Genomic DNA, 26,248 nt, shown 5'->3' with positions numbered 1-26,248 from the left:
ATTACATTTCTTCCTGTGAAAGGAACGGTTCCCTTCTTTATTTTCACATCCTTCTTCCTGATTTTGGAGCCCCAGTCGATCTTTTTGCACTTCTTATCCTCTCTGATCCTCTTTTCTTAATGGGTTTTCCCCTCCCACCTAACTTCGTGTCTTTTCTTTCTAATGGCCATTGATTTGGAAGAGTGGCCAGGGCTGTACTTCAGTTCCTCTTGCCTCCAGGCTGACATTCTGCTGCCCCATGGAATCTCAGAGCTATAATCTATTAAGCTTCTTAAATGCTTAAACATGCTATATGGCTTTCAATATCGGGAATAAAAAAAGAAGGGGTTGATCAGTTGTTAAAAATAGGGTGTCAAATTTTTAACCCTTGTCCCATGGGCTTGGATGGTTCTGTGTCCAGAGATAGGTATGTTTAACAGTTATACCTTTGTCTGTTATGGTTTAATAACAATAAAACTGACTAAATTAACTGTTAAAAAGAGGCTGAAGTAGAAGTGAGATTCACTGGACTCATGGGGCATTTCTGTAGCAAGCTGTTATGGGAAGGGACATAGAAACATTAGAGGGAAGCAGGAGGGAAGGGTGCCTGGGAAGGGCTGGCTTTGTAGGAGCTGCCAAGGATATATACGTCTGCCTCTTTGTGGTGTGTAAGGGCCTGACTAAAGGCAGCAAAACTGTAGGTGCCAATGGCAATTTTGCATCACTCTGACTGCAGACACCTGCCCAACAGTCCTTTATCCCCAGACTAATTTAACAGTCATAGAATCTTAGACTTGAAAGGGAATTCTTCTTGGTCACTTCTCACCTAGAACAGGGATCCCATCCAATATCTCCAATATCTCTTATGGATGAAATCATTCAGAAGGTGTTTAAAAGCTTTCTGGGTTATGGGCCTCTAATATCCCTTTCAAGGAGATACATATTATTTTTGAATAATTTTAACTCATAAGTAACTCAGCTTTATTGAGCCCACATCTGAAACTCAGTCACTGACTCATAAAACTTATTTCTAACATGTAGAATTTCATAAATAAACCTTAGCTCTTTTCATGAAAATGTTGCTTGAATTTGAAAACTAATATCATTTCCTCCTTATTTCTTCCCACCTTGAGCCTTAGTGGTTTCCAGACCTCAACTCCCATCCTCAAATCTGCCATTTCCAACTCCATCACCACCACCATCTTCTTTTTCTTCCTGAAACTAACTCTAGTTTGTCAATGAGACTTAAGAATTAAATGAGTTAATAAATGTAAATTTCATTACATAGTAAGTACTCCATATATGTTAGCCAATGTTATTTATACATTCACAAAAGTGAATAGATCATTCTAGAAACATTCTGAGTGTTGCAAAGGTGAATGAGCCTATCGTCTTCCCTATGGCATTTCAGCCTAAGTTTGTTTTAAACTTTATGTGATTCTCTTCACCTTGTAAGTTTAACTGGAACTTGCAGCAAATCATAGTCCTTAGAACTTTTAGTGGAGAAAACTGTTCTCAGACTTGTGATCCTTTTTGCCGACAGGGTAACTTACCTTTTACTAATAAGTTAGCTGACCAAAGCTACAATCTGTTATGAATGAGCTAGAGATTTAGTCATAAGACCTGAGCTTAAAATTTGATATTTATCACGGATTATGATCATGTCCTTTAATAATTCTTATCATCTGTAAGTGAGATGTGATAATGCTACACAACCCATTGTTGTCATGATCAAATTAAATAATGTAGGTTAAACAATGATACAAACTAAGTATCAAGCATTTTTATTAGGTTTAATATTCCCAGTTAAAATTTGTTTTGAGAGTTTTAAACTATAATTCCTGCCCACTGCAGCATCTTTGAATCTCAGATCTGTCACTGAGTAGGATACCATGTCATTAATGCCCTCATCTAAGTTTAGAGCCCTAAACACCTCTCTCTTTGGCCATCACAGTTATAACTTTACCTATTTATTAAGCCAATCCTAAATACTGGTATTTTGCTGAGCCCATTACTGTATTTGAAGAATATCAACAAATATTAAACTTTTCTCATATTTGTTGAACTAAACCAGAAATCTAAAGTATTTAGAGTATGTTCAATTTGATATTTCAAAACAAGCATTAATATTATTATCATCAAAAATATTTAAATATAAATTTTACATATATGAATGTGAAAATACACATGTATGGAGATATATATATATAGAGAGAGAGAGAGAGAGAGAAAGAGAGAGATATAGGTATTATGTTATGTGTTTACTCAGTTATTCAACAGATATTCATATGGTAGTACCCTGCCAGGGATTTAGGAACATATCAATGAATAAAAACAGGCAAAATATTTCCTGTCTTTCTAGAGGAAAGGAGGCAATGAACACTATATCTGATAAATAGAAATATTATACAGTATAGTGAGCTAGAAAGGTAATTTTGTGCTATGGAAAAGATGCAACAGGATGATGGGGATCAGAGAATGGTAGTTTTAAATAAGATGGTCAGGTTAGACCTCCTTGAGATAGTGATACCTGAAGAAAGACTTACAGGAAATGAAGGAGTTAGCCATTTGAATATTTGGAGCATGACTATTGCAGAAGAGGTAACAACCAGTGCAAAGACCTCATTGCAGGTATATCTGCAGTGTAATTGGAAGAGAGTAACTAAAAAGGAGAATAATAGATTAGGTCAGGTACGTAATGTAATGAGGCAATGGACCAGGTAGGGTCAAAGTAGGCCATTGCAAGATTTTAACATTGAATAAAATGGGATCTTTTGAAGAGTTTTGAGCACAAAAGTTAAATAATCAACCTAACTTTGATTTTAAAAAGGATAATTTGGGCTGCTGTGTTGAGAAACAAGACAGAAAGAAAGAGGCAGGTAGCAGGTTACTGCAGTAGGTGAGAGACCATGGTAATTCAGACCAGGGGCAGTAGTAGAGATATTGAATGTATTGCTGATAAAATTTGAAGGTAAAATCAGCAAACTTTCCTGATTGATTAGATATGGCATATGGTTGGAAGAAAAGTGTCGAAGATGCCTCACAGCTTATCTGCCAATTGGGAAAATGGAGTTTCTATCAATTGAAATGGGAGGAAGATGGGAAGTGCAGGCTTACTCTAGGAAAGGGGCTGACACTTAAGAGTTCAGTGCTGGACAGAAAAGTTTGAAATACCTATTAGACATCTAAGTGAAGATGTTGAGTAGGCAGTTGAATACAAAAGCGTCCAGAGTTCATGAGAGAGAGCTAATCTGCAGATATAAATCTGAGATTCATCAAAATATAGATGGTATTTAAAGCCCTAAGACTTGATGAGATCACTCAGGGAGTGAATGAAGATAGAAAAGCAAAGAGGACAAAGAACTGACCTCTGCATAGCTATAACAGTAAGAGGCAAATGAGAAGAGAAAGCACTAGCCAAAGAGACTAAGAAGAAAAGGTTATTGAGGTAGGAGGAGAACCAGGAGGGTGTGGGATCTTGGAATCCAAGTGAAGCAAATGTTTTGAAGATGAGGCAATGATTATGTGTGTCACATCTGCTGATAAGTCAGTTAATGTGAAAAGTAGATATTGACTATTGGATTTAGCTAAACAACCTAATAACTAACAAAGCACCTTTTAAAAAATATTATCTCATTTAATTTGCAAGGTTGGTGTGAGGTAATATTTAATTTTTACAACTATTTATTGATTTGTAGAAAGGTTGCTGAACTGGTAAATTACATAACTAAGAGAGAACTCAGGTGCTCTGATTACAAAAGCCCATGCTTTTTGATGAAATCCTATTTTGAGACAGAAATATAACTATGTTGATCTTGCAAATAGATATCAAATTTTATTAGAAATTTTATTTGACATATCAATTTTGCCTTGAGAATAGTTATATTTATCAGTGTAATTTACAAACCAACAGCACCTTCTTCTATTAGCTCCTGGACAAGTAGGCCATAAACAAACACATCTGCCTGAGGCTAATGTTTCTTCTCAAATATTCTGACTGATGAAAACCATAGAATAGGTACTACAATGAAAACAGAGAATGGGAAGTTTTTTTCTTAAGTTTAACAACTAATTTTATTTGGACTGCAGGCTATAGTTTGTTTGCATGGTCTATTGAGAAAACTGGCAAACTGTGGGCCTGAAGGCCAAATCAGCCTGCTGCCTAATTTTTAAAATAAACTTTTTAGTAGGACAAATCCATAGTCATTCATTGACTATTGCCTTTGGCTATTTTGTGCCATGACAGAGTTGAATAATTACAATGAAGACCATATGGCCAAAAAAGTCTAGAATATTTACTGCTTGGCCCTCTACAATATGCTAATTCCTCATATAACCCAAATCAGTAACAGCAAGAATGTCTCATAGTCCTGGACTTCTCTCTGTGTCTAATCACTTACTAATAATGGCTTGCTTCTAAGTGTTTATTTGTATTTTTAAGTAATTCTGCATTTATTCTTTCATTTAATTCTCAGAGTATTGGTAAAACAGGGTATCTTAGCCTATTCAGATTACTACAACAAAATACATTAAGCTGGGTAAATAAACAACAGATATTTATTGCTCACAGTTCTGGAGGCTGTGAAGTCCAAGATCAAGGCACTGGCAGATTGAGTGTATGGTACTTGCTCTGTGTTCCATAGATGGCATCTTGCTGCTGCATCCTCACATGATGGAAGGGGCAAGGGAGCTCTCTCAGGCCCCTTTTATAAAAGTACTAATTCCATTCAAGAGGTTGGAGTGAACATATTTGGTTCCTTCTAGGTGCCAACATATGAATTTGGGTGGGGGACACCAACGTTTAGACCACAGCAGTCAATAGGGCTTATTTCCATGAGCCAAACTGCAAAAGAGATAAGGGAAAATGAAAACTTAAATCTTTATTCGTTTTTCAATAATAAACTCAAGGATCAGCTCCTGTAAGAAGACTTTCCCAATCTCTCTAGGAAAAAAAATTATCACCCCACTTACTTTTAAAATCTCAATTATATTTTGGAGAGGTATCATTCAAGCATCTATAATACTTTATTGCACTTTTTGTTAACTTGTTTTTTCTCATTTAATAGCTTGTAAGCTCTTTAAGTCTAGGGACTTATTAAATTTAGCATCCATTGAGTGCCAGTTTGTGCCAGGCATGTGCTAAGTCCATAAATACAATGATCAATAAGATACATCTTGCCTTCAAGATAAATCTAGTGTAATAAAGGGGATAAATAAGTGAAGAAATTATCAATATATAAATTAAGATGTACTATAAAAAGGGAGATATTATCTAATCCAGTTTAGGGTCCTAGGGAAGATATCTTAGAAGAACTGACATCTTCCATGAAGGAAGACTAGAAGTATCCAAGACAAGGACAGAGGGTCATTCCAGGTTAAACTGCAAGCAAGTGTTAAAGCAGTTCTGTGTTTGGGGAACTAAATACATAGGAAGAAGAAGGGTGGAGTGGCAAAAAACTAAATTGGAGAAGTGAAATGGGACCAGATGATGAAGGGTCTTTTATGACATGTTGAAAATATTGGATTTGGTCTTTAAAACTATGGGAAGGTCTTAAAAACTATACTGAAGAAGTATAAGAAGGACAATTGTGTGATCAGATTTACGCTGTAGAAAAGGGGCTATGACAATGGTATGGAGTGGATCAGAAAAAGATTGGTCATACAGTAGCCAAGTGAGAAATAGTGAGGAACTTAATCAAGGTAGTCATGTGTAAACAGAGAAAAAGGGACAAATTTTAAAGATATGAAGGACCTAGGAATAATAGGACTTATATTGGAAGTGAAAAAGGAATCATGGCTGACCTTTAGGTCTCTGTCTTGGGCAACTGAGTAGATAGATGTTTACATTAACTACAAAGGGAGAATGTGTTTGAAGGATGGGGAGTGAGAAGATGAGAAGTGTCATTGTGGATATGTTGAATTGTAGGTGTTTGTGGGAAATTCAAATGGAAATGAACAGTTGGACATATCAGTCTGAAACTCGGAAGACTTATCTGTGTGGAAATAAAGATCTTGGTGTAGTCTACATTCATTTAACAAATGTTCATTGAGTGCCCCCATGTATGTGCCAAGCATTATTTTAGTCCCATAAAGTTGAATCTTTCAAATTCAGTCATTGGATGGATAAAACAAGAAGACTATAAAGACTATGGACAGAACCCTGTGGAATACCAGCATTTTGGAGGACCGAGATAACTGGATTTTCAAAGTTAGAAAAAAAAAAATTCACAGGCAGGTATAGAACCAGGGAGAAAAAAAAAAAACAAAAACAGCTTCCCGACTCTGGAAGCACTGGTAAATTAATATACTGAAGTACTTATACCTAGAGTAAGAGTTGAAAGAGTTGGGAGACTAGGAAGTAGAGGACAGAGTGTAGAAAACTGGGATATAAGAGCTCAGAGACCATAGCTTATTCATTGTCCCTCTCTCCCTCATTCTTTCAATTCTATTTACCAAGCTCTCCCACTGTGTACCAGCACTATGCTAGGTGCAAAATATGTGATGGTTAGCAAAATAGAGTCCTGGTTTGGCTAGCAAAACAGATTCCTGGTCCTCATCAGAATGTATGGTATAATAGAGAAAACAATAAGCACGTAAACAAACAGTATTTACGTAATGTATATACTACGAAAAAACCAAACAGGGCTCTATGATACAGAAAAATAATAGGACCTATTTAGAAAGGCCTGATATTTGAGAATTGAAGAGGTGCAAAGAGGGAAAAATTTATCAAGCATTTCTTAATGTATACTCTGCTCCTATAATATTTTTGGTGCATACAGATAATTTTTCAATGAGTAATAAATGAAACAGCAAGGAAATTGATATAATTATTTTCTATTATCCAATCACTACAAAATGTAGAGAGATAGATATAAACTTTGAAAGACATCATAAATGAACATTTTATAAAATATAAAAGTTGTCCACTTGCCTACTTTTAATTTCAAGGGTAATTATCAATTTTTGCTCTTTATTGAAACAAAGCCAAGCTTAGCAAGTTATGTTAAAAATGCAGATATAATTTAATATAGCAAAATTATCATAAGAATTGATTTTCCTTTTTGTGGTTTTGTAACATTAGAATGGTTTTATTCCAACATTCCCATTCCTTCTATTAGCTATTGTTTGATTTTTTTAGAGGGGCATTTACTCTTATAATCCTCTTTCAGCACAGCCTTGTGTTTCAGTTTAGCCAAGTGCTTCTTAAAGTAAGTTCTCTTGAATACCACTCTCATGAAGTGCTCCACCTAAAAATTAAATAAAAATAAGTTTTTAATAATTAAGTAAACCCGAAAAATATGTAGTATATGATATCCCCCTCTTTAAAAATGACATTATACACTATTGTTTAAAGGTTTTTGCAAAGGCCTATAGGAGAGAAAGTTCTAGTATTTCAAAATTCTGTTTTCTCAACCTAATCAATTACACAACCCTTTTAAAAAAAAGATTATGTACCTAATGTATTTCAAAGTATTCTTTAAGAAATACTGCTGCAAATGATTGCTTAAAGTTCTAGGTCCTTTACTAATCTCTGAATGGTGTTGACTGAAAATTGCTTAAAATATTAAGTCTCATTTGAGGGTATTTGTTTTATAATTTTTTTATTATTATTTTTTAAGATGAAGTCTCACTCTGTCGCCCAGGCTAGAGTGCAATGGCATGATCTCGGCTCACTGCACCTCCGCCTCCTGGGTTCAAGCAATTCTTCTGTCTCAGCCTCCAGAGTAGCTGGGATTGCAGTCATGCACCATCACACCTGGCTAGTATTTTGTATTTTTAGTAGAGATAGGGTTTCACTATGTTGGCCAGGATGGCCTCGAACTCCTGACCTCAAGTGATCCACCTGCTTCGGCCTCCCAAAATGCTGGGATTACAGGTGTCAGCCACCATGCCTGGCCTTAAAAAAGTAATTTTGAAAGTAAAATCATTCAATATATAAAGGTGTGACTGCAGTTACAGCATAATGGGTCATGATGAAGACAGTAGTAAGTTGGAGCTTGATTGAAAACATTCCCAAATCACAGTCATTGCCATTCCACTATAGATGCATAAACAAATTAGCCCCAATAGAAAAGCACTTACCTGATATTACTCAGCTATTTAATAACCCTGAGTACTCTTTTTTCGGTATACTTTTCCTTAACACCATTTTTGAGTAAGAATATAGAACATGTCTAAATTTGTATTCAAACACATCTACATTTTTCTCAACAAAATGGAAAGATTATGCGGTTGAAGGTCAAAATTAAGAGCAGCATAATAATGTCTTTCTTGTGCAATGTTATTTTTCCCCACCAAAGTAAATAATCACGGGTTTAATTGTTATTTCAGGTGGCATCTGCTTATTTCAAGGATTTTCACTTACTGCTAATTGGAGTTATCTGTTTAGCAACATCCATAGAAAAATGGAATTTGCACAAGAGAATTGCTCTGAAAATGGTGATGATGGTTGGTGTAAATCCTGCATGGTAAGTACTGCATTTACTGCTTCCAGTTTACCTGCTGAACAGACCATTTTTGTGCAGAGCAAATAATCAAATAAGTAATTCACACCCAGGAAATTCTTTGTATCACAGTCTGACTTATGACGTTTTTTCCTCTGCAAATATGAAAGTGATATAAAGTGTACTTGAGTTGTAGGAGGAAAAAAAAAAACAACTTTCACTGCAGGTCTGATTACAGGGTGCTTGGAATACGTGCACACAACTTTCTCACCTTTTATGCATCATAGAAGTCAAAGCTGAGAGAAGCTTTGAACCTCAACAGACAAGATTGATAGACTTCAGAGTAGATTTTCCTCCGATCTTGTTTATTTGGCTGATTACACATTCAGAACTTGTTCAAGAGCATCCTTTATCATCAGGGAGGATGTTACAAACCAAAGACAAAGACATTACTGACAAAATACAAATGTGTGCAGAAAAATTCCAAGGTGAATATTTTTCTTTTTAAACCAACTGTTGCGAAGTGAAAAAATCAATTAAGACATTTCATCTACAGAGTATGAAATCACTCATCTGACTGATAAAATTAATTGGCTATTTCGGTTTTATTTCACTTCTTGCTAAGAACATGAATGTAAGCTAAAGAAAATTTCCAGTGTCATAATCATTTGCATAGTGGCATTTTGCATTAAAGCCTTAGATGTTTCTTCCCTTCTCATCTTTCTTTGAAAATTAGAATATTGTATTGACTTATATTGCATAATTCATTCTAGGGCGTAGACACATCTGTGTTTTTCATTTATGGTGCAAATTGTTTTGCTAAATACAAAAAAAATGACTCAGACGAGACAAATTTTCAATTTTTTTTTACTTAAAAATTGTATAACACATATGTGATTAAGACATTATCTCGGTCGGGCACGGTGGCTCATCCCTGTAATCCCAGCACTTTAGGAGGCCAAGGTGGGCGATCGCTTGAGGTGGGGAGTTCAAGTTTAGCCGGGTATGGTGACAGGCACCTGTAATCCCAGCTACTCGGGAAGCTGAGGCAGGAGAATTGCTTGAATCTGGGAGGCAGAGGTGGCAGTAAGCCAAGATCGCGCCATTGCACTCCAGCCTGGGCAACAGAGTGAGACTCTGTCTCAAACAAACAAACAAACAAACAAACAAAAAAACAAAACGACGTCATCTGACTCTTAAAATGAAGTGGCGCTCCATGCCTTTTAGGGTGCTATAGAAATGTATCTCTTTTTCCTGACCCTCTGCTCACTGTTCCAGAGGATGATGTAATGCACTCCACAGTGGGGCAGAAGTTCTGTCCATTATGCCACTAAGTGGCTCTTCAATTTAAGGCATTTTCACCATCCAGAAGCTTTATCTGATCCTGGCATTTTTTATACAAAGATTTCTTGTCTTGACAATGCCTTAAGAAGTTAAAAGTTCTTAATTTTCTTTTTTTTAGAAGAACCATTTATTGTGTAAGCAGATTCCTAATACATTTTATTTTATTTTGTTGTATACATTGAAAATATTCACCTTATCTGAGTCTGAAACTTACAGTGTGGTGTTGTTCTTGTACATCTGTTTTAAAAGGGTGTCAGATTATTTCATAAATTGCTCTATATAGAAAGGTGTGCTTCTGAATGATTTTCTAGGCCCGCCTACTCAAAAGAGATCATTTTTTTTCCCAAGTGTGACTTTGAAAGTTTATAGATATGGCTTAAAATTTTGCAGTCTTAGGTATATTATTTTTAAGGAGAATAACTACTCTATTTATAAAAGAAGACAACGTAGTGTGTCCAGATCTTGACAATAGGAAAGGATATCAGATTCAGGGGAGCATAAATCAGAATATTCAGAAAATTCAGAAACCTCATTTTAGCAAATGACTGTATTTTCTCCACCCACCTTATACTGAACTAGTATAGTGAACAAGTAAAAAGAGGTTTTATAAATATTAATCTTTCTTTGTCCTTGTACCTCCCTGACACCCCTATGAACAAACAGAGTTATGGCTAAAAGATAAAAGAAAAAATAAGGGACCTTAAATTCAAAAGTTGATTGCAGTTTTGTCTTACTAGCATTTGAAGATAAGTGGTCAGCTGTGAAGAGCATTCAGATATTGGTGTAATATTATAAGCTGTTATGTCATATAACCAACTTGCAGTTCATTTAGTTTTAATCATTTTTCTGTTTCTGAAGAGAAAATTTGCATGGTTCCCTGGGAGACAAATCTTAAGAACTCCACTTTTACATGTATGGCTTTGATTTCTACCTGGCTGTCACTGTACTCCAATTTCATCATCTGGGCAGAATCTTAACCTTCCATGTTTTGAAAGACTTAATTTCCCAACTCACAAACCACATCTTAAACATCTTCCAGTTAAATAATACGGTGCTAGTTAAGCTAAGAGCACAGCTCCACAATAACGGCTCTCTGGTTTCAGGCTGACGCTGGGGTTCATGAGCAGCACTGCCTTTTTGTCTATGTGGCTCAGCAACACCTCGACGGCTGCCATGGTGATGCCCATTGCGGAGGCTGTAGTGCAGCAGATCATCAATGCAGAAGCAGAGGTCGAGGCCACTCAGATGACTTACTTCAACGGATCAACCAACCACGGACTAGAAATTGATGGTATCGCATGTTGATATGGCCAATCTGGGGTCTAGTCATTAGAGCAATAGACATAAACTCAAGAATTCTAAGTTGTATTTTGAATTAACCGTCTATACATGCATGATATGAATTTAACTTTCTTCCCTCTATAGTTCTCAGTATCTACAAAAATAGTTTTCTACAAATATTTTACCTAAATTGTTACATTTCTATTTGCTTGCAAAAAGAAGAATGCCTTTTCTATCCCTCAGCCAGACTGATGGAACACTCTCTCATGTCTTTATCAGTAGACCTCCAGGTTACTCTTTCCTATACTGAAATGGCTTTCCTGCATAATATTGGGAATCTTTAATTCCTACGTTCTATTTGGATACAGCATCAAATTTCACTGTTATTATTTCTGGCTCTGACTAACTGCTCTGATGCAGTGAAAAAGTGTTGGGAGGATATTTGTATTTATAAAATAAGATGACTGTTATGTTAGTACACAGTGAATTTTTTATTTTCAGTTTCTACTAATGCTTCCATCTTCACATCCACACACAGGCAAACCCAATGATAATCCCTTATTTAAATTGTTTTTCTTTTATTTAATGTTTTACAGAAAGTGTTAATGGACATGAAATAAATGAGAGGAAAGAGAAAACAAAACCAGTTCCAGGGTAAGGAATACTGACATTTTGATTGGGATTTTTCCAAATTATATTTTAATAAAATTATAACTGGATCAATTTATTTTTCAGATACAATAATGATACAGGGAAAATTTCAAGCAAGGTGGAGTTGGAAAAGGTACATAGATTTGATTCTTTCTAAATAATTATATACAAAATTATATTAGAGCTGTAGTTAGATACATACGCATTTTAAAACCTGCCGCTTTCTTCCTTTTCTATAAATTATTTTGCTTGACTAAGCAGTAGCATGGTGTTTGATAAACTTTCATGAACAGACAGAAATCAACATCTGGATAGGAAACATTTTAGGCTCTGAAAATTAGTATCATTATTTTCTCTTTTTACCAGATCAGGATAATGGCAGTTAGCCAAGGTAGTTTAAAGAAATATAATTCCAGTCTCAGAATATTGCTTCATTTTCTTTTTTTTTAACTTTTATTTTAGTTTCAGGGGTACATGTGCAGGCTTGTAGTACAGGTGAATTGCATGTTTTGGGGGTTTGATATATAGATTATTTCCTTACCCAGGTAATAAGCATAGTACCTGATAGGTAGGTTTTTTTTTTATCCTTTTCTTATTAAAATCTTGCTGGCCTAATAGCCTGCTTTTCATTATGGGCATCGTCGTCATTTCTTCCAGGTTATGAACTTGGAGCAACTCCTATTCATGTAATTACAAGTCGTTATCTTTAGTGCTTCCATTGCCACTAAAAAAAATCAATGCAGAATTCATGAGTTGCTTCTGTCAAATACAGGTGGAGGAGTTGTAGCCATTCTAGATATTAAAAGAGGGAAGGAGATCTCTGTAAACTATCCCATAGAATTCATTTCCCCAGAATAAATCAATATAAAAATACTACACTAGATTGCACTGGGAGCAATATATCTCAAGACCTGAAAAATAAATCCCACATAGAAATAGTCCTATAGTAACTATGGCATTAGGAATAGGAAAGTGGGACATATATTTCTTCATCTGGCCATGGAATGCATTAACATGCAGTTCAATAGGAAAAAGAAAACCCTCTTGTTAATTACAGAAATCTTCTAGGAAAGAGCAATTTCTATCTAAAGAGAAAATGAATACAAAGATAAGTTTTAAGCCATTAGCTACAGAATATATTAAGGATTTTTTAAGATGGGAATTGCATATATATTTATGAAGATATTATCTTCAGAGATAGAAATAATTCCTTTAAAACATGAAAAATTAACAGTATGCCAGGTATGTTATAGAATAATACATTAGAAATGGGCTTTATGTGCCTGATTTATAATCCTTTGGGTATATACCCAGTAATGGGATGGCTAGGTCAAATAGTATTTCTAGTTCTAGATCCCTGAGGAATCGCCACACTGACTTCCACAATGGTTGAGCTAGTTTACAGTCCCACCAACAGTGTAAAAGTGTTCCTAATTCTCCACATCCTCTCCAGTACCTGTTGTTTCCTGACTTTTTAATGATCGCCATTCTAACTGGTATGAGATGGTATCTCATTGTGGTTTTGATTTGCATTTCTCTGATGGCCAGTGATGATGAGCATTTTTTCATGTGCCTTTTGGCTGCAGAAATGTCTTCTTTTGAGAAGTGTCTGTTCATATCCTTCGCCCACTTTTTGATGGGGATGCACACGTATGTTTATTGCGGCACTATTCACAATAGCAAAGACTTGGAACCAAGCCGAATGTCCAACAATGATAGACTGGATTAAGAAAATGTGGCACATGTACACCATGGAATACTATGCAGCCATAAAAAATGATGAGGTCATGTCCTTTGTAGGGACATGGATGAAGCTGGAAACCATCATTCTCAGCAAACTATCGCAAGAACAAAAAACCAAACACCGCATGTTCTCACTCATAGATGGGAATTGAACAATGAGAACACATGGGCACAGGAAGGGGAACGTCACACACCGGGGCCTGTTGTGTGGTGGGGGAAGAGGGGACGGATAGCATTAGGAGATATACCTAATGTTAAATGACAAGTTACTGGGTTCAGCACACCAACATGGCACATGTATACATATGTAACTAACCTGCACATTGTACACATGTACCCTAAAACTTAAAGTATAATTTAAAAAGTAAAGAAATGGGCTTTAAAAGCTGTTATGAAAATTGTCACACCTAAACAGAAAGAATATACATGCATTCAGTAAATTTCTTGTGGTCATCTTTGGAAACCTAGTTTTCTATCATAAGGCCTAAAGTTTCAGTCAAAACCATTCAAATTGATTTGATATCCAAATACTGTCCCAGGCATTGTAGGCAGGTCTTTTGATGAAAAGACCTGCTCCTTACTGTAAGCAGCTCAGAGTCTAGTGGACAAGACGGACTTATAAAAATTTGTCTGACATAAGTACCACAACAAAGGCATGCACAGATGCCAACACTTCTAGAAGCAGGAGCAACTAGTTTGATCTGGGAGTACTGCAGCGAGGAAGTATAATGTAAAGACATTTGAGTCTGGAAAGACCAGAGCATGTGCAAGCAGAAGAGTGTGAACTCATGAATGCAAGAATGTGTCTACCTTGTCAGCACTTTAAACTCTGGCACATTCCCATTGCCTGACACAAAGGATGTATTCGATAAGTAGTTATCTTTATCAATTAATGAATGAGTGAAAGCAAAAGAGTAAAAAGAGGAAGACACTTTCTAATCAGAGAGTACAACTAATTCAAAGAACCAGCTAAGTAAAGAATGGTTTTTTTCAGGAAACCTCTACAATGCAGATGCTAGAGATGAGCTGTTGTGGGGAATAAAATTATTGTATGGGTTTGTCCAGGTTATAAATATCTCTTCATCCAATGCAAAGGAGTTTAGAGTTGATTTTATGGAAAACGCAAAGCCTTAAAACTGTGGGGCAATATGATAAGTTCTGCCTTTGGGACAACCTGAAAGTCAGTGGTGAGCTTTTTGATTAACTGAGCAACTGAGCTTTTTTATTAATTAGACATTGGGGACGAGGGAAAAAAATGTAGGAGATGCCTCCACTGCTCTAAACTAGGGAGCAGTAGATTGTGATGCCATTGATTAGAATGCAGAACTCAGAGGTAAGAATAATCTTTCAATAGAGAAAAGATAACGGAGATGCATTTTTGGCAATAAAGATTAATATCTTAGTTTAGGAAAGGAAAGCCAGGCTTTTGAATGTTGATTCTATGGTCTTTCTAGAATGCAATGCACAAAAATTTAGCTTTATATAAAAACAGGAATAGTTTTTTGCTGCACTAAAGTATTCTTTATAAGACATGCATGAAAGCATTATTTTATATATTATACATTTATAATATGTTTTGATTTTTAACAATTATAGGTATATTTTCAGGAATAAATGTATATATAGTTTGTGTTACAATTATAATAAACTGCAGCTGTTCTTTGATAGATTTACCCTATATAATTTAACACTGATTATATGGAAGAATGTATATCTACTTCATCTAGCTATAAAATATTTATATTAATAATCTTTTGATCTTATGCTTTCTTCTTGAAGTAGGTAGGATATTCTATTGAATTAAAATAAATCGTGTGGGGTTTGACTTTGAATTTGACCTACAAGTCAAAAAAAATACAAATATTACTCCTTTTTTGGGGAGAGTGGTATAAATTAAATTTCAGAGAAGATAAATTTCCTTCAGTTCAGCTCTGATTTTGAATATTTCTTCTCTTTTGCTGGCTTTGGGATTGTTCTTGCTTCTCTAATTTTTTTCAGTTGTGATGTTAGGTTGTTAATTTGAGGTCTTTCTAACTTTTTGATATGGACATTTAGTGTTATGAATTTCCCTCAACACTGCCTAACACTCATGACATGAGTTTACCTATATAACAAACTTGCACATGCACCCCCAAAACCTAAAATGAAAATGAAAAAAAGGAAGAGAAATAAAATAAAAGGCTTAGCTTTTTTTTGGTAATCTGCACAATTTTGCTATGTTCCTGCAATAAAATAAATAAATTTTATTTCTAATGAAATTATTACAATTTGATTCATTTGAAGCACCATTTATTTAGTACAAAACTAAAGATTTTAAAAATTTAATTAAAATCTCTTTACTAATATAATTAAATTAATCTAAGCTGATCAATAAGCTTACTTCAGTTTTTAGAACTATAATATTTCTCCCCAAAGGCAATAACATACACTGATCCATATAAAGTTTAGTGTGTAGTAAGTAGAAAATTCTCAAGTAGAAAAAAATAATAATGGCCCCCAAATAAATTCTGTATTTAGCAATGACAGTAATATTAGTTAAGAAATATACATTTAACATTTGCTCAATGTCACCTTTTCAACAAGACCTACCCTAATCTCCCTATTTCACTGCAGCCACCATATCCCATATCCTTCCTCCTAATCCTCCTGACTCTACCCTACTTTATCCAAAAGCATGTATCACCTTCTTACAGACTATATAATTTGCTTAATTTTTATTTATTTTGTTCATTGTCTTCTTTCTCCACTAAAATGCAAGGTTCATGGGGCAGAGATTTTTGTCCATCTAGTACATATCACAAATATCTTGAATAGTGACTGCTGTAAATAGTAAATATTTGCTTGTTGAATAAATAAATTCAGTAATATTTTTATCAAATGATTACAATTAGAGTAAAATAACTCATGTTGTACATAAACTACACTAAGTTTCCAGTGTCTAGTTAACCATCAGGGAAAATTCAGAGAAGTCACTATGGACAACAGAACCATTAAATACTATTATTTTTGGCTGCTTTAAAAAAATAAACTACACCAAGCAAAGAATCAAACTGATAAACATTTAAAGTCAACACTATGGATCAGACTGGTTTCATTTTGGGTAGAAAGACAAAAAAATGGTTTGTAACTAAAATTTATCAGCTCTAAAATTCTTGTTAATGGAACTGCAAAATTCTCATACAGATAATAACGATGATCATTTTGCTGGTGTGATAAAGACTAGATGTTAGTGTTGAAGATGACGGATATTTAGTAGTCCAGGACCTTATTTTGAAGTATTCATATCAAAGAGTCACTTTCCTATGCTGCATATCTAAAAAAGAGATTTGTCCCATGACTTAACTTTTATGAAGTTCTCTTCTCACTATAGGCTATGGCCCCAATACTAACTGAGCTCTCTACTTGCCCAGAATAAAGTGGTGAATAGTTACCAAGCCCATAAATCCCACATTACCCCCTAAAAGTAGCTGAAATATTTGTAGACAAGAAAAGATACTGGGAGAAGAAAGGAATTTCCTAAAATTACACTGACAGTACCTGAGGAAATATATTTGTCAGGTTCCATTGGGGTACCTGGTAAACCAATCACCATGCATACAATTTCCATGGGAAATGAGTTCTAGGTATCCGAAAATCCATTTGTAGATACCAAAGAAGGAATAAAGTTGCTAGTTCTTTCCCTCCCCTGCAAGCATTAATGTCATTCAAAGAGACAGCCCAGAGTTTTACATCAGCTCAATTTCTAAACCTCCAGGCATCTACAAATGAAAGAGATTGGAAAATCAGTATACTTTTAATGAAAAATCTGAGATAATTGTTTTTCATTAGTTTAATATAAGTTGTAATTCCTCAAAGGGAAAAGTTCAAAGTAAAAATATCCTTGAATAAATTACATCTTGCTTTTAATTAGGTATTGTTTAGTTTCGGGGTGAAAATCCTTATGGTTGAAATCCAATTGTACAAGACAACACTTTTTAATGTTCTCCAAAGATTCAAAGGAGTCTTGTAAGTACAGTAATAAACATGGTTCATAATATTAGAAACTAGGGGTATTAGTTCTGCCAAATAAGGAGATATTAATTCTGGAATATCTGGCTCCTAGATCAGATATGAAAAAGGTATTTTAGCTTAGATCACATAACAAACAAAAGCTGGCTCTCCTTCATTATTCTTCTATTTTCCTAAACTGGGAGAAATTGGATGGCAAAGGCAGTAATTAGTACTGCTCAACCCTTACCTGACTCAACCTAGGGTTTCCTTTTATTCATGCAGTGGTTTATAGAGAATGTTTATAGAAGACATAAGCAAGGAGAGAGAGGGAGACTACCACACACCCTTTAGGAATCACAGCAACAATCTGTGGACGTGACCTCACTCCAGATTTCAACCTTTATTCGAGTCAAAGTGCTATCTCCATTGATGGCCATTCTTAGTTGTGGTCTCACAAAACATTTTTCTATTAAAGAAACTATTGACTTTTGAAAATATCATTTCTCCCATATATCTTTATTTTATGAAATACAAAAATCTAGTTCTTCACATTTTATGTTATTGAAATATTATCTAGCAAATAGCATAAGCTCAGCCATATTGGTGATATCTGTTCTTTAACTGTACAATAAGCCCCCCACACTACATAGCTTATTTGAATACTATATTTTATTTCTTGAAATACTCAACAGTGTTCTCCTATGCATCTTCTAGTGGTATTTTCTAAAAAAAAAAAAAAGAAATATATTTGTCTCCAAATTGATTTTTCTGTATTTTGATTATGAAATATTTCATGCATATATGCCTGCATAAAACGTGACTAAATATTTTAAAGAATAACAAAATAAGATAATGTATACCACATCCCAGCTTAATAACTAGAACATAATGATTTCTAAAATCTACACGAGCCTATCTCTTTTCCTTACAGAATCACCCCCACCCCCTTGCCAAGTTAGCTATAGTCCAAATTTTGTGTTAATCATTCTCTTGTTTTCTTTTGTTTTATCATTTGCACTAGTTAAGGTATGGATTGGTCGCCACAGCAAAGACCAAATATAGCAACAATTTCAACAAGATAGAAATAGGCTGGTATAGTGGCTCCTTCATCATCATGCCCCTGACTCTTTCTATCTCTTCTCTGCCATTTCCAGCACTGGAAACTTGTAGTTCAAGATGGCTCCCCATCTCCCTCTGTCCATTCTGTATCGCAGCTAGCTGCTCAAGGAAAGGAGAAAGTGGCAGGCATATGTACTTAGAAATTATTCTATTACTTTCCTGGATTTAAGAGTATTCAGATTTTCTATTTCAACATCAAACAATTGCATTTTTAAAAAGAAATTTATGTGTTCCATGTCAAATTTAGTAGTGTGTGGTTGTTTATAATATTTTCTTATATCTATTTAATTTCTATAGTATTTATAGTTATATGTCTTTATTTCTAACATTTTCCTTGTGCTTTTAAAGATTATTTGAAGATTATTTTTAAATAATCTTTATTTCATTTAAATAAAATAAAGATTTTATTTAAATCTTTTTTAATGTAAATCTTTATTTATCTTATTTTATTTAAATCTGTATTTTAAAGATTATTTTTCAAATAATCTTTCCAAACTATGTCTATTTTATTAGTCTTACAAGTCTTGTCAAAGAACCAACTTCTGACTCCTTTCACCCTCTCTATTTAATGTATATTTCATATTATTTTTAATAGTTTTCTTTATTACTTTGTTCTGTCTACTTTGTTGGTGTATTTATGCTCTTGCTCTTTTGCTAATTTTTAAAATCTGACCTTTACCTTATTAGTTTTGAGTTTTTCCTCTCTTCCAAAGTAAGGATTTAAGGATATGAATTTGCTTCTATTACTTTAGCTATTTTCCATATTTTTCAGTTTTGTGTTTTCTGATTTCTGTTATACTAGATTTTTTTCACTCAAAAGATGCTTAGAAATGTGTTTTGAAATTTAAAATAAATTAGATTTTTAGCTACTTTTAAATTTTTTCTAACAATTTTTCTGCGGTCAGAAACTGTGGTCTATATAACAGTTCTCTAAAACTTGTTAAAGCAGCTTTTCGGACTAGCACATAGTCAGCTATAATAAATATTTTTCATTGTGCTTAAAACAAATTGTACATTTTTAACTAATTAGGTTCGATGTTTCCCAAAACTCTGTAAGATCAAGTTACTAGTTGTGCTTCTCAAATCTCTGTGCTCCGACCAAGTTTTGTCTCTTTTTATTCAGCAACTGATGGGACTGTTTTGTTAAACTCTCCTTCTATCATGTGGGTATTCTATTTCTTCTGATACTTCTGTCCGTTTTGGTTCCTCTGCATTGTTAAATTATGTTATTCTGAACCCATTTAGAATATTTCTGTGTGTGTGATTGATTAACCTTTTATCATTTTGCTGTGCACCTCTTCATCTATCTTAATTTTTTTGGTCTTTGAGTTTATTTGTCTGCTGATAATACAGGACGACCAGCTTTTTTTTTTTTTTTTTTTTGAGACTGAGTCTCACTCTGCCACCTAGGCTAGAGTGCAGTGACACGATCTCAGCTCACTGCAACCTCCGCCTCCTGGGTTCAAGCGATTCTCCTGCCTCAGCCTCCTGAGTAGCTGGGATTACAGGTGCCCAGCTAATTTTTTGTATTTTTAGTAAAGAAGGGATTTCACTATGTTGGCCAGGCTAGTCTCGAACTCCTGACCTCATAATTCGCCCACCTCGGCCTCCCAAAGTGCTGGGATTACAGGCATGACACTACCAGCTTTTATAAGGCTAGTATTTACCTGGCATTTCCTCTATCCTTTCACTTTCAACACTTCATGACACTACCAGCTTTTATAAAGCTAGTATTTACCTGGCATTTCCTCTATCCTTTCACTTTCAATATTTCTGTGTCCTTATATTTTAGGTGTATCTCTTTTATTATGTTTGAAAAGTTTTACCTCTACCCGACATGTTTTATCCGTTTAAATTATTTGTGACATTATACATTTAGAATAATTTCTACTGCCAGCTTTTTATTTTTTCCAAATATTCTTTCCATCTTTTCTTCCTGCGTTCCTATGCGGTTATTTTCTTTTATTTCATGCTACACACACACTTGTAGGGGTGGTCTATTCTATACTTTGTGTCTATTTTAATTGTCCAATCATTTTCTATATTATTAGACAGCAAGGATTGCCATAACAAAATAGTACAGAACTGTGTCTTAAACAATACAAATCTGTTATATTTTCTCCCAGTTTTGGAGGCTAGCCAAGTTCAAGATCAAGGTGTTATCTGGGTCGGTTTCTAGTGAGACCTCTCTTTCTGGCTTGTACAAGGCTACCTTCTCATTGCATCCTCACGTGATGTTTTCTCTGTGCACATGCAGTAGAAAGAGAGATTTCTGGTCCCTTTTGCTCTTTTTATAAGGACATCAGTCCTATTGGATTAGGCACCCTTGTTTGTTTAAACTTAATTACCTTTGTAAAGGCCCTTTTCCACACAGAGTCACTTTGAGTGTTAGAGCTTCAACATACGAATATTGAGAGACATAATTCAGTCATTAATATCATGTCTACTTAATATATAAAAATTTAAAGATAATCCATTTTTTTTTCTCCTGAACAGTATAAAGAGCCTAGGATATTTTAACTTAGACCATCGCTTTCTATTTACATGCTATTTTCCAATTTTTTAGTTCTAGTCTATTACTCCTCCATAAATTACATAATTGTATTATTTTTTAAAATCAGTGCTCTGTAGAGTTATGTTCATATTTATTAATATCTTTGTTCATCATTGTATTTTGCTTCTCAGACCCCCTATCTGGGGTCATGGTCCTTCTTCTTGAATATATATTTTGAATGTACTTCAGAGAGTGACTTTGGTGTTAAATTCACAGTTTTTGTTTGATAGACTTCTATAATTCTTGAAACATGTTTTTATAGTTATAGTGGGCTAGATAGGTTATTATTTTTTATTTTGCACATTGAAATATATTTATATATTTCTACTGCCTTTTGGCTTTCTTTTTTTCTATTTAAAAGACAGCTAGCTATCAGTCAAATTATTATTCCTTTGCAGGCAATCTTTTCTCTTTGGTTGCTTTAATGATGTGTGTGTATATGTGTGTGTGTGTGATAGAATTTTACTTTGCTATGCCTAAGTGCATATTTCTCCTGAATCTGTGTATTGATCTTTTCCAACAATTCTTGCAAATTATCAGGTGTTATTTCTCAATATTCAATTGCCTCATCCTAGTTCTCTGTATTCTCTCCCTCTGAGTCTCCAATTAAACATTCTGCACTTTCTCACTGTGGTTTCTAAGCTATTTAACACCTATTTTTATGAGTAGTAACTTCTGATTTATATTCCAGCTAGTTAATTTTCTCTTTAGCTATGTCTATTTTGACCTATTTACTCAGCTTTTAAATTGTTATTTAAATTTAATTTATGTAAACTCTATTTGTCTTAAGATTTGCCTGTAACTTTTATAATCTTTTTCATATTTTCAATTGCTTCTCTAATTTTATTAATCATATGTAAATGTAATTATATTTTGTGTCTGTGTCCAACACCTCTGAGGTCCTTGTGGGTCTCTTTCTTTGATTTAGTTTTTATTTATTTATTGCTGGTTCTCATTTTGTTGAATTATTTTCTTGCATGTTCAGTACTTTTAAACATTGAAATTTTTTTTTAGTTACTATAGAAATTCTTTAAGTCCTATGTTGCAGCTTCTTGTAAGAGTTTTCAATTATATTGCTATTTCTCTTTAACACACACATAACATAAATTAGTGCTTTAAGAAAAAATGCTCATGGTTAGGAATTTTTAGGGGATATTGTTTTCCCTTAAGTCAGCATGATATTTTCTTTCTACTTCTGCAGAGGATACCAGCTTTATGTGTATTTTCTTGTATGATTCCCCACACACATTTGGCCTGGAGCAATATCTTTTATACCAAGCTCTCCTTGCAACATGATAAACTGAAATCTGAAATCCTATTTTAAATCCAGCTTTAAAATGATTGTTGCACTTTAAAAGATTGTTTTTAATATTTTAAATAGCATCTCATTTAGCATGGGAATCTGATTTGTCATGCTGCTGGATAGACAAATATGCTATGTTATTATATTTTGTTTCAGTCATTTTTACAACTAGAAAGAGCAAGGTTTTTCTCAGTGGCACACACACACAAACACACATACACATATGCTTTTTCCTAAGAAAGTACAAGGGAAGCTTCTAAATAGTTAACATTTAGGGCAATAAAATTTTTTAAGTAAATATTGGATTTAATCATGACTTTTAACATTTCTGAAAAATAGAGTTCATTTATAAAGAGGCCTCATGTCCTTAATGCTACATTTTAAACATCTCTTTATTCATCACACACAATAAATGTTTATTACTTTATAAACATATCCAAATTCACAATATGTAATAGTTCTTTATTAACTATGATGGATAAAAATTCTATTTCAAAGAGTCTTACCGATAACTTCAATTTTACTACCAACTCCTCTGAATTCTTCAGGTTATTACTGATTATATTTTCACTAGATCTTCATGAAGAGTTCATACCAGCTGTAAGGGGAAGATCCTCTCCTACAATTTCTTGCTATTCACTTATCTAGTACTTTCATTCAATAATTTCTTTACAGAAGGATGTGGGGAGAGATTAGGTATCCCTTGTAAGAAAGCAGAAACACAGGAAAACATTGCAGAGTGATACTGAGGCCCATCTGAGGTCAGAGGTTGTGGATTTCTCACAGCACCAGCGAGCTTAGCCAAGGGATTTTCTCCAGTGGCATCCAAGAGAGCATAGAAGTTGATTTTCATATTAAGCTGAAGTTCAGGGTCCGTAAAGATGGGAACAGCAAAATGATAAGCCTGCTGGGATGTTGAAGGCACAGCAGGAGAGTTGTCAGTGATTCATCCGAAGGGATAGGTTTGCCCTGGTAAAGAATGAGGCCTTGAGAAGGTCTAGAAGGACTTGAGCACCTGATAGGGCCAAAGAGAAGGCATGGAGAAGAAAAAGGATGGGAAAACCAAAGGGATCAACTATGGTGATCAGAGCTTCGTCTAATAAAGAATCCATTATAAAAAAAATTTCTTTACAGAAATAATCTTCTTATAGACATTTTAAACCATTAGAACGCTGTAGGAAGGCTGGTTTAATTAAATAACATAATCTGTTATTAACTTAACTGAGGATCTTTAAACTCAACATGCAGACCAAAAGGACAGGTTCCCACTGTCTCAATTCCTCTGTGCACTATGGAACTTCCACTCTCCTGTTCCCTTTTTAGTTACATCATCTACCAACATATGGACCACGAAAGCACCAAGGTCAAAAGTGGGCATTAATTATTAGTAAATATTTATTTCTTTAATTTTTAAATGTAAAAAGATAAATATTGCATCTTCCATTAAGATGGCAGGTTAAATAGGCCCATTTGTTACCACTGTTCTAAGTCTTCATTAAAACAAGAACAAATAGACTTTCAAATATAATCCAAATTATATAAACATCAAGAGAAGACGTGACAGCAAAATCATTTTGGAAGCTGGAAAGTAAAAAGATGAGTGGAAAATAACCCCATTATCCCCAGTAATCCCATGGAAGCTGAATCCTAAATCGGTAACGAAAAAAGCCAATAAACAATTCAATTTCCATAGCAGCAGGCTTCAACATTTTTAAAATGTTGAAAAGCAGGAGGAAGAAAAAATTGCTTGTGAAGCAGTTAAATCTTCTACTTTCTTCCTCAAATCCACATGGATGCAACAGCTTCTAATCCACCAAACAGAAATATGATCTTCAGACAAGGTAAAACGGGATAAGGAGAACCAGATCCAGTTCTGGGCTGGGGGAGGGTGTCACAAGGAAAACAGGGGTACTGAGTGATAGCTTACAAGTTGAAAATGGAGAACCCGGCCTTCTACCTACACTGGTCCAGGAGCCAAGTCTATGCCTTTCGGGTGTCAGCAGGCAGAAGGCCAGATGATGCTTCCTTGGAGAACACAATCAGCATTAAGAGAGATGAAAACATTGACCTTAGAATTTTCTCAAAAAAAGGCCAAGTCAGATGACATTACAGTGAAGCTTACAGGCAACAACAAATCCCAAAATACGAGTGCAGAGCTTCTACACAAATATTCACCGCCTGAAATGTGAGCAGACAACCAAAAATTCCTGGATATCTGATGAAAGCCTCAATTATGAAAGAGAGATTGCCAAATAAATAAAAAGAAAAAAGAGCAATTTGTGGGAAACAGAGACTATGCAAGAAGAAGAGACTATAAAAAAGAAAATATCATTAATATAATCAGAGGTAAACAAATATATTACTTGTATTTATGAAATACAAATACAAATAGTATTCTATAAAAGAGAATCAAGAAGGCAAAAATATAAAATATGTAAATATAAAGTATAAATGTAAAATATAGAGATATAAAAGCATAAATGGAAAATTCAGTAGACAAAACAGAAAGAAACAGAATAAACAGGAAATAAGAGGAGTTTCCAAAAAAGAATAGGAAAAAAGAGAAGAGTATATTAAAAATTCAAGAAAGTTTCTACAATGGAAGAGTACAAGTTTTATGATTAAAGGACTCACTAAATGTCATCAAAATGAATGAAGCAGACCCACACAGGGCAGGTCTGTTTTAAAATCTTTGAGATTTCAGAATACTATAAGATGACCCTAAAAGCTCTCAAAAAGGAAGAAACACTAATTCCTTACAAAGGATCAGAAATATGAATGACTGAATACTTCTCCCCAGCAGCACTACTCAGAGACAGCAGAAAAACTGCCTTCAAAATTCTAAGTAACATTTATTTCCAACCTAGAGTCAATATCCAGTCAGACTTTTGATGAAATAAGAGGGTAGACTTAAGTCTAGATAGCTCTTTGCAGTTCTAGAGAAAAAATAACTAGGTTTGGGACAGGAAAGGAGGCCCTGAAAGAGATGTCATCAAGACAATAAAATTGGTAGAATATTGATGTGAATTAGGTATCCTATCACTTGATTGTTCTGAGAGAATGTTTAAGCAACCAGGGAATATTTGGGACTGATTCAGTAGTAGGTACTTAAAAAAATAAGCAAGTAAAAGAGGGAAAAGACATATTCTAACTTAGAGAAGGGGCAGGAAAAGTAATGTATATCATATTTCTAGCTGTTAATAGAGCTCTAGGCAACATATTGAAAATGTGAAGTCTGTACTATAAGCAACATTATGACAGAGCCATAATTGGAGGATGATACAAAGTATACGTATTCAGTAAAGGAAGCTGTGAAAGAAATCTGCAATCGTTGCCACCAGGTGGCAATAGTGAGTTACATCTGGACCTGCAGGATTTCTGTTGTGACAGGTCCATTGTGATGATGTCATTGGATTCTGCATTCGGTCATGTCCTCATAGGAAATTTTTCAGTTACTTGGAAGAAGATGTGGAAGGCATACTCCACATGTATGGTAGACAGAAGGGATTGAATAAAAACACAATAGGTTACCATTGTGGTAAAAGCAGTATGAAATGGAACTCAAATGTAGTTTTAAAAATTCATAGAAGTAAAGTATTCTGGAAGGCAAGTTGGTACAGGGGAAATTCACTGAGAGAGAACTCACAGACATGGATTCTGCTTTCAAGTCTGTAGTAATCAGCTGGGTCACACTTGAGACTCATTTTGCACTTCTGAAATATTAGGTCTTTACACCATATAATCTCTAACTACCTGTCTGCCCTAATAGTCTATAATTCCTTTATATGTTAAAAAAACTTATTTCTGGCAATAAAAGTTACAAAAAGTATCAAGAAG

The 26,248-nt window shown here is 34.5% G+C and overlaps 1 protein-coding gene across 3 annotated transcripts in view; it reads left to right on the top strand.

The window, feature by feature from the left end:
- The window catches only part of SLC13A1 (solute carrier family 13 member 1), an 89,276-nt gene that overhangs the window by 23,578 nt on the left and 39,450 nt on the right, over positions 1–26,248 (top strand). For all 3 annotated transcript variants that reach the window (XM_009454117.4, XM_063815556.1, XM_016958087.3), the window contains 4 exons: positions 8,314–8,450; positions 10,874–11,061; positions 11,648–11,705; positions 11,787–11,835. In XM_009454117.4, the coding sequence (XP_009452392.1) occupies positions 8,314–8,450; positions 10,874–11,061; positions 11,648–11,705; positions 11,787–11,835 (432 nt within the window). The remainder of the gene's footprint in view (positions 1–8,313; positions 8,451–10,873; positions 11,062–11,647; positions 11,706–11,786; positions 11,836–26,248) is intronic.

Source organism: Pan troglodytes, chromosome 6 (assembly GCF_028858775.2).
Source record: "Pan troglodytes isolate AG18354 chromosome 6, NHGRI_mPanTro3-v2.0_pri, whole genome shotgun sequence".
In the NCBI taxonomy this organism is placed as follows: domain Eukaryota; kingdom Metazoa; phylum Chordata; class Mammalia; order Primates; family Hominidae; genus Pan; species Pan troglodytes.
The sequence above is the reverse complement of the archived record's forward strand: the minus strand, read 5'-3'. Positions and strand labels throughout refer to the sequence as shown.